This window comes from Ctenopharyngodon idella, chromosome 14 (assembly GCF_019924925.1).
Source record: "Ctenopharyngodon idella isolate HZGC_01 chromosome 14, HZGC01, whole genome shotgun sequence".
In the NCBI taxonomy this organism is placed as follows: domain Eukaryota; kingdom Metazoa; phylum Chordata; class Actinopteri; order Cypriniformes; family Xenocyprididae; genus Ctenopharyngodon; species Ctenopharyngodon idella.
The window spans coordinates 25,238,491-25,248,009 of NC_067233.1; the positions used below are offsets into that span (position 1 = coordinate 25,238,491).

General features: G+C 38.8%; 2 protein-coding genes across 4 annotated transcripts in view; one reads left to right on the forward strand and one right to left on the reverse strand.

The window, feature by feature from the left end:
* The window catches only part of loxl3a (lysyl oxidase-like 3a), a 30,777-nt gene extending 24,726 nt beyond the window's left edge, over window positions 1–6,051 (forward strand). For all 3 annotated transcript variants that reach the window (XM_051918498.1, XM_051918497.1, XM_051918496.1), the window contains 4 exons: window positions 1,450–1,565; window positions 4,051–4,187; window positions 4,701–4,812; window positions 5,007–6,051. In XM_051918498.1, coding sequence (XP_051774458.1) covers window positions 1,450–1,565; window positions 4,051–4,187; window positions 4,701–4,812; window positions 5,007–5,080 — 439 coding nt within the window. In that variant the 3' untranslated portion in view covers window positions 5,081–6,051. The remainder of the gene's footprint in view (window positions 1–1,449; window positions 1,566–4,050; window positions 4,188–4,700; window positions 4,813–5,006) is intronic.
* Window positions 6,052–6,525: 474 nt separating this feature from the next.
* On the reverse strand, window positions 6,526–9,454 carry tubb4b (tubulin, beta 4B class IVb). The gene is made up of 4 exons (XM_051918501.1): window positions 9,239–9,454; window positions 8,123–8,231; window positions 7,899–8,009; window positions 6,526–7,740 (listed from the first exon to the last, which is right to left on the reverse strand). The coding sequence occupies exons 1-4, from the start codon at window positions 9,293–9,295 to the stop codon at window positions 6,680–6,682; spliced, it is 1,338 nt and encodes a 445-aa protein (XP_051774461.1). The 5' UTR covers window positions 9,296–9,454; the 3' UTR covers window positions 6,526–6,679.
* Window positions 9,455–9,519: the final 65 nt, after the last annotated feature.

The following is a 9,519-nucleotide window of genomic DNA, read 5'->3' on the forward strand; positions in this document are numbered from 1 at the left end:
AGTGATGGGCCACTGATTCGATTCGTAAAGCTCCGAAGCAGTGTTTTGAAATCGGACAATCACTATATTGTTGAAAAGTCGTTATTTTGTTTTTTTTGGAGCACAAAAAGTATTCTCGTCGCTTACGGTTGTGGAACGACATGAGGGTGAGTAATAAATGACTTTATTTTCATTTTTGAGTGAACTAACCCTTTAATATTTTTAAGTCTGCATGGTCATAATTTCTTCGTCCTATTTTCTTTTCTTCATTTTTAAACAACTATTGCATCAGTAAAAGTTATTCTGTGCTGTCTGCATTGAAGTCTATGAATTGAAGTCTTAAAACTGTATTTTAAAAATTGGTAAAATATTTACTCTTATTGAGATGTATTGGGGACCAAATAGCCTGGTGGCAAACCAGTTATATTTACATATAACATATATTCACATAGGTATTTAGCTTATAACTAAAAGAAACATATAATATTATTAAATAATAATTTCCTCCGGTGGTGGATGCGCCACCTACTGGCTAAAGTTCATAATACATGAAAACCATTAAAAACTATAAATAACCATTCATGAAAACCATTTACTCTCCCTCATGTTATTCTGTAAAACAAAATGAGATGTTTTGTAAATAAACAATTTTTTCCCACAATTTTCACACTTTTTTTAACCAAATGAGCCAGTTCACTAAAAAGAACTGGCTCAAAAATTATTAGTTCACTGATTTGGTTCTTGAGTTCGATTTGAACTGCTCAAGACCTACTTCTTCAAAGATACTACTTTTGATATTCAAAGAAAAAAACAGGAATTTCATTTTTGTGTTGACTTTCCCTTTAAAGTGGCCTCTCAATGCTGTAGATCACTGCAAAGTTTGCATTCAATGGTGTAGAAGCTGTAGAGCTTTAGAAATTATTTTTCCTATTAATTTTTACGTAGTCAGTGAATTTTATACTCCCCACACCATGCATTTTTCAGATGATTTATGAGTTAGTGCAGCTCTGAAAAGTCTCCATTAACTCTTTGTGGTGGTCTGTGTTTACACTGCAAACTAGCAGACATCAGGTTTCTCGGTGTATGTGCCCAACACAATGATGAGGAAACCTGTTGTGTGCTCGTGCTGAAAGGACACACACACAGCCGGGATTGGGACTGAGGCCAGTGTCTGAGAGACTGGTGTTTACACTCTGGCTTCAGTTCCCTCCTACAGGCCTACAGCACTGAATCTGCTCTCCAAGGCCTTTTAAATCGTTTTTTTTTTTCATCCATGAAAATGACAGTTTACAGGTTGCAGTTTACAGGAATCAAGATAGCTTAAAATCAGTTATTGTACACAACACATACATATTGGTACATTGATATCATTTTTAAAATGATATTCCTTATAGCCGGTTATATTTGAATGATGATTTTTGGATGGTTTAACCCTGTAGAATTTCAGAAGACTGTGTTTATAACCTCCAGGCACTATCATAGTATGGATATCTTCACCTATTATGACCTGCTGTCTCTAAATGGGACCAAAGTGGCAGACGGACATAAAGCGAGCTTCTGCCTGGAGGACACAGCATGCCATGAAGGTAAGACAGAGGTGTCTCTATGATGAACACAAAACACATTTTTTTAATTATATATATATATATATAATTTGGCCCGGCCAAAAAAAACATCACTGTTTGGATTTTAATAGGCAAATACTTAAGAATCTATGAATGGATCATTATTACAGTGATTATTATGTTTCTAGCATGTTATATGTTTGGCAACGGTTCATTCAACCCTTAAAGATGGAGTGTGTAGCTTTTCATTTCTTAAACAACCATGTACAGGTGCTGGTCATATAATTAGATTATCATCAAAAAGGAGACTTTACAGAGTGCTCTCCTCTTGCATTGTCAATACAAGATCTTAACCAGAAATTGATGCACCTCTTGACGGAAATAACATTACAACATTTATTTCCACCGAGAGGTGCATCATTTTTTGGTTAAGATCTTGTATTGACAATGCAAGAGGGGAGCACTCTGTAAAGTCTCCTCCAGCACATCCCAAAAACTTACACTGAGGTTAAGGTCAGTGCCAATTCATGTGTGAAAATGATTCTTCATGCTCCCTCCCAACAATTCTTTCACAGTTTGAGCCTGATGAATCTTGACATTGTCATCCTGGAATATGGCCATGATATGTCTTAAAACATGGTTGTTTAAGAAATGAAAAGCTACACACTCCATCTTTTAGGGTCAAAAGAACCGTTGCCAAACATATAACATGCTAGAAAAATAATAGTCACTGTGATAATGATCCATCCATAGACTCTTAAGTATTTGCCTATTAAAATCCAAACAGCGACTTTTTTTTTTGGCCGAGCAGTGTATAATATATATGAATTTAAAATACTTTATTATTGAGGTCTATTTATAAAGTTAGTTTATTTGTGACAGAAATAATCAATTTATTTTTCATAAAGTTTTGAGTTACAGGATGTTTTCATGCTACAATAAACTCTTTTATTTCCAAAGATCAAGGAAAATTTTATTTCAGTGCTATAAATGATTTGTTTCATAGTAACTGCCATACATTTTGGCTTTTATACCAAGGTAGTTGTTTATCCACTAGGGGTCTCTAGACTACTGAGTATAGTGAGTCTACTTTTGAAATCTGTTTAGGGATCATTTCTAATACCAATACAGTACAGTGACCAAAACTTTAAATCTGCTCTGACACTTTTATATATCTGGTGTGTTATGCATACTTTAGATTTGAAGAAATTAATATTAAAGACACTAATGCCTGGTTTCACAGACGGTCACCATGATTTTGCCAAGTAAGACATATTTCTGGATCTACATATTTTGTTGATACTGGAACAACATTCCTATCCGAAAATTTAGTCCTAACCTTTTCCCAACCCCTAAACCTAACCCTACCCATATCTTATCCCTAAAATCAGAGGGAAATGATAGTTGAAGAACACTGTTGTGGAAGCACCTAACCCAGGTTGTAAGCCTAAACTTGACATAAATGGTAAACTTGTCCCTCAAATCTGATTGGTTGATTGGAATGTTGTTCCAGGATCAACAAAAATGTTGATCCAGGAACATGTTGTACTTGGTAAAATCACGTTTACCTTTCACAGACAAGGCTTAAAGGGATAATTCACCCAAAAATGAAAATTCTGTCATTAATTACTCACCCTCATGTTGTTCCACACCCGTAAGATTTTCGTTCATCTTCGGAGTACAAATTAAGATATTTTTCATAAAATCTGATGGCTCAGTGAGGCCTCTACATATTTAAAACAGTTCGTTTGACTACAGTGGTTCAACCTTAATGTTATGAAGCAACGAGAATACTTTTTGTGCGCCAAAAAAATAAAAAATAAATAACGACTTTGTTCAGCAATATCTGGAAATGGGTGATTTCAAAACACTGCTTCATGAAGCTTCGAAGCTTTATGAATCTTTAGTTTTGAATCAGTGGTTCGGAGCTTGTATCAAACTGCCAAAGTCACATGATTTCAGTAAACGAGGCTTCGTTACGTCATAAGTGTTTCGAAATTTCAGTGGTTTAATGTCTGTAGCATGTTTACATAGAAAAACAATAGAAACGCAGCCTAGTGGAATGCAAAAACACAACATCTATCGTAGTGAAAAAAAAACAAGGTTGAAAAAGTTGTACTTTTTTTTAGCTCACAAGAGATGAGCGCAATGTTCAAACGTTCGTGCAGGGGTGTCCAATCCTGCTCTTGGAGGTCCAATGTTCTGCAGATTTTAGCTCCAACACACTTGCTTAAAAGCTTCCAGTAAGTCTGAAGAAATTGATTAGCTGGTTCAGGTGTGTTTAATTATGGTTGGAGGCTCCAACTTGGAGCTAAACTCTACAGGACAATGACCCTCCAGGAACAAGCTGGTGCATGTTTACATAGAAAAACAATGGAAAAGCAGCGCAGTGGAATGCAAAAACTGGTTTAAGGTGGTTTAATATAAGGCTGGTTTAAGGTGTTCTTTGCCTGGAATATTGGCAAATGTCTCCAGAAATACAGTAGTACCACTTCCCTTGTTGCAGGTGTTTCGAAGCGCTACGAATGTGCTAACTTTGGTGAGCAGGGCATCACAGTGGGCTGCTGGGACTTGTACAGACATGATATCGACTGCCAGTGGATTGACATTACAGATGTTAAACCAGGAAACTACATTCTGCAGGTATTCACTTATGGTATTTGTCAAAGGAAGAGAAACCACTTTGGTACTTTGTTAGAAATGTATTTCCACCAGCTAGATTGCACACTAACAGCAAAGACTGTTACATGAGCAGACTTTGGTCCCGTAGGACCCCATTGTCTGGGCTTTTCAGCAGGTCACATAGTTGTAGAGCTGTTGCAGTTCTGCCCTCTAGTGGTGGAGATTAGTCAGCTCTCGTGCACAGTTCACCATGATGTCCAGGAATGCAAGGGTTAGAAGAGTAATAGGATTTGGTTTGATTAATGATGTAATAAACCTTAATTACACAGAGGCAGGGTGGAGGAAGGATTTTACTGGAAAAGGCCCTCCCGGATTAGGATTAACAAAAAGTCCAGAATGCAGTCGTTCATTTTAAAGTTCTTGCTGTCACTACTTGGACACACTTTGCTGATTATGCTGTTAGCTGAATCAAGTTTGATTACAATTATGCATCCAGGTTTTCCTGTATCAGTCTAATCTTTTTCTCTTTCTCAGGTCATAATAAACCCCAACTTTGAGGTAGCTGAGAGCGACTTCACCAACAACGCTATGCGGTGCAACTGCAAATACGATGGCAACCGTGTCTGGTTACATAAATGTCATCTTGGTGAGACGGGCTGTTGTTCACTGGGTCGTTCAGACTTGCCCGATTCTATTAAACATTTGAGGGGAATGAAATGACATGCTTGCTTAATCAGATATTTTAGCTCAGCACTAAATGCAACTGAAGTATTTTTTACTATCTTCGGTTTTCTTGTTGGATTGAAATTTAAACTTAATTTGTATTATTTGTGTTTCCAGGTGATTCATTCAGTGAGGAGGCTGAGAAACAGTTTGAGCATTATCCTGGGCAGCTCAACAACAAGATCTCGTAACATTTTTGTGAACAAACCCAGAGAACTGCAATAACCATGTGGCATTGGACAAAGAGAAAATGTAATCACAAAAGGTTTCACAGATAGGGCTTAGATTAAGACAGGATTAGGCCTTAGTTCAATTAGGACATTTAAGTAGCTTTTATAAACATGCCTTAGAAAAAAACATTGACATATTTTAAGATACGTCAGTGCAAGTTACTTTCAGATAAACAGCTCAAACAGGATTTTAGTCTGGGACTAGGCTGTGAATCCAGGGGTAAATGTTACTTATTCTCATTTGAATCCATTGCTACTGTGGTCTAATGGTTTTAGATTAGGTCATCAGAAATGTTAATGTAGCCAAGGGCCTCAGAGACAGAACAGAGCTGTGATTGTGGTCTGGGCCTATACACTTCCTCTTGTATGAATGCTGAACACCTCAGAGCAGACATCAGCCATTCACGTGAAACACCGGTTTCATTTAGTGAATTTTTAACATGCATCAGGGATTTATAAAAGATGCTTTCTAAATGTTTACAGACTGTGATTGCTGATGGAATGGAAGGCTTCTCATACTTCACTGTATGTGCATTTATTTTTATATTTGTGTCCATTGTATCTGTATATTTGTATATTTATGGAATGTCCTATAATCATGTTTGTAAAATATATACAAATCTGCACTTATGCCATTTAAATTCTTCTGTTAACATTCAGATCTAAACTAGAAAAAGACCCCTATAAATTGTAGAACTGCTGAAAAGGTACATAAAATTCAAAAATTTCTCAAAGCTGGAATCAAATGGAAACCAGATGACTTCAGGAAATTGGACTGAAAACACTACATTGATACAGATCTAACAGATTACATGTTCAGTGACAAACAGAATTTCACAAATGTGACTGAAGCAGCAGACATCTTCAAGGGTGTCTTATTTAAGAAAAATAACCGTAATAAAATTTACTTATTCCTCGGGAGGTGTAAAATACAGTCATGTGTTTCTTACTTTGCAATCTAATGGTTTATATTCTTAAACGAGACTGCCTCAATGATGTAGGCAGTCTTCAAATGTGACCTCCGGAGGATGCAGCTTGAGAATATGGTTTGGCATTTTATGCCAACACTATTATTGTACCTTCCGGTCTTGCAGACTAGGAATTTAGATTGAATTTAGGACCATAAAACACTAGCACAGTATTTTCTACAACCACTTTTGAGTGGTCACAAGAAATCAATTAGGGTACTTGACAAATGGGCATTTTTAGTTAAACTACTTGCAAAACCTTAAATCTAGTGGTTACATGTAGATGAACTGCAAAGACAGTTCAGACCTGACCATTTCAGAGCTCAATTAGAAAAATCAACCTTTAAGCTTTCATAGAGTTTAAAACCTTTATTTTCACATCTCTTTGGTCTTGTAAGACCTTCACTTGTGAAGAATAGAGAAACACTACTAAACCAGTGAATTTCTTGTATTTGTTTTATTAACATTTACATGAAAAAGGAACAACTGAAGGTTTTAAGTGACAGAAAATGCAGTAAGAAAAAATTTAAACGAGGGACAAGTTTTGAAAAAGGAAAACAAAAACACCATGGAAAACAGCAGAAGTGTTAACTTAAGCAAGCTCCTCTTCACCCTCCTCCTCAAACTCTCCTTCCTCCTCAGCGGTGGCATCCTGGTATTGCTGGTATTCGGACACCAGGTCGTTCATGTTGCTCTCAGCCTCTGTGAACTCCATCTCGTCCATGCCCTCTCCTGTGTACCAATGCAGGAAAGCCTTGCGCCTGAACATGGCCGTGAACTGCTCAGAGATTCTCTTGAACAGCTCCTGGATGGCAGTGCTGTTGCCGATGAAGGTGGCAGCCATTTTGAGACCACGAGGTGGAATGTCACAGACGGCGGTCTTGACGTTGTTGGGGATCCATTCTACGAAGTAGCTGCTGTTCTTGTTCTGAACATTGAGCATCTGCTCATCCACCTCCTTCATGGACATACGGCCACGGAACACAGCTGCCACTGTCAGGTAGCGGCCGTGACGGGGGTCGCAGGCAGCCATCATGTTTTTGGCGTCGAACATTTGCTGGGTGAGCTCGGGAACAGTCAGGGCGCGGTACTGCTGGCTGCCTCTGCTGGTCAGAGGAGCGAAGCCGGGCATGAAGAAGTGCAGACGGGGGAAGGGCACCATGTTCACTGCCAGTTTACGGAGATCTGCGTTCAACTGACCGGGAAACCTCAGGCAGGTAGTGACACCGCTCATGGTGGCAGAGACGAGGTGGTTGAGGTCACCATATGTAGGTGTTGTGAGTTTAAGAGTGCGGAAGCAGATGTCATAAAGGGCTTCGTTATCGATACAGTAGGTCTCATCTGTGTTTTCCACCAGCTGATGGACCGACAGTGTGGCATTGTAGGGCTCTACCACTGTGTCTGAGACTTTAGGAGAGGGCACCACGCTGAAGGTGTTCATGATACGGTCAGGGTACTCTTCACGGATTTTGCTAATGAGGAGGGTACCCATACCAGACCCTGTACCTCCACCCAAGGAGTGAGTGAGCTGGAAGCCCTGCAGACAGTCACAACTCTCCGCCTCTTTCCGAACCACATCCAAAACTGAGTCAACCAGCTCAGCTCCTTCGGTATAATGGCCCTTAGCCCAGTTGTTTCCAGCACCACTCTGGCCTATCGGATGACAACAAAAATGGTTCGGAGTTTAGTTACTTCTACACAAAGGGAACTAGAGCCATATCAGGTCACAATTTGCCATTCAAATTTTGCCAGCCAACCATCGCTCTCGGGTACATATTTAAACAAAACTAAAAATATATATAATAAGTTACCGAAAACAAAGTTGTCTGGTCTGAAGATCTGACCAAATGGACCGGACCTCACAGAGTCCATTGTACCAGGCTCCAAATCCACCAGTACAGCACGTGGAACATACTTTCCACCTGAAATGACGAAGTCCAGACTTTTAGAACAAATCAAACGCCATATAATGCACATATACACAATACAGCTTTGTCAAGTAAAAGAACACAAAAGGCATTAAATTTCTGCTCACCTGAGGCTTCATTATAATAAACATTAATTCTGTCCAGCTGAAGGTCACTGTCGCCATGGTAACTGCCTGTTGGGTCAATTCCATGCTCGTCACTAATGACTTCCCAGAACTGAAATAAGATGGATTCAAAAGTAGAAACAAGACTTTATTTCTCCCATTCAATTTAGTTAAAGGAGTTAAAATTTTTTTTATTTTTTTTGGACCACGACCAAGAGCATTAATATGGAATTGGTTTATGAAAGGCAAATAAATAAAAAAAAAAAAAAAATTAAAAACCAGGTTAATCTAATATTGAATAGCCAGAGCTTCCCGTTACACGGTCTCCACAATTGTAAAATGGAGTTTGCCAAGTCACCGGGGCCATTTTACACCACCCGGGAGCTTAAAGTAACAGCGACGTAGTACCACTAATGTCCTGAATTTTAACTTTGGGTATTGCACAATGATATGATGCGATTCAAATCCGGTCTCTGCATGGGGCCAGGGAGTTTTTTTGCTACATATTAGCGTTCCCGCACTTTTCCATGAGATGAACCAGATACAACCGGCCACATTACAACACGTGATTCTTCCAAGTGAATCGATTCGTTTGAACGGTTCATTTTCATCTATTCGCCTGCGTCTCGACTCCCCTACAATCGAATAACAACCGTAGGGCAGCAAATCTCGAGCTATTCGGCTCAACCAAATCAGTACAAAGAACCGACTCGCGTGCGCATCGGACATTTCGCCGGTCCGGCGCGGCCAACACCCTAAAACTAACGCATTGTTTCACCATTAGTTCATTCAAATCGTGTTGATTTTATACAATCAAAGTACTTCAAGAAAAAAAAAATCAAGTCATTTTTCGTCGATTCTTAGTTGATGACTCAAAATAAGATCATATTTAAAAACTTGTTGCGTGCAAGATTAATCCAGGATCATATTTAAACCAAGACAGCTTTTAGTATTGAAGATTAAGTGATAATAAACCGAATACAAGTCAGCCAATTGGAAATACTAAATAAAAAACAGCAATCGTTTAAAATATAACAGCCGCGAGGATTAGCTTTCCCCCCAAAAGCCCAACTGGTACTTAAAATATTACAAATAAAAATAAATCTATTCACTTCTTACCTTGGCACCAATCTGGTTGCCGCACTGTCCAGCCTGTAAATGCACAATCTCCCTCATTCTTGCTTATTTGTTTGCTTAACAACCCAAAATGACTGAAACTAACACCTTCTAACTCAAAAGCCTTCACAATGAGATCGTAAAATGAGATGTGCTCCTACTTATTCAGTCTGGAGAAATCACCTACATTTCCATCATTCTCATTGGTTGCTATGCGCCCTTTCCAGCACTCTCATTGGCTCCTTTGTGTAATCATTTTATGATTGGTTTATGCTGACGGAGGC

Excerpts from the sequence above, each read along its gene's own strand:
- tubb4b (XM_051918501.1), bottom strand. The coding sequence starts at position 9,295 with ATGAGGGAGATTGTGCATTTACAGGCTGGACAGTGCGGCAACCAGATT. Across the intron at positions 8,232-9,238 it reads GCAACCAGATTGGTGCCAAG|TTCTGGGAAGTCATTAGTGA; the intron begins GTAAGAAGTGAA and ends ATCTTATTTCAG. Across the intron at positions 8,010-8,122 it reads TTATTATAATGAAGCCTCAG|GTGGAAAGTATGTTCCACGT; the intron begins GTGAGCAGAAAT and ends TCGTCATTTCAG.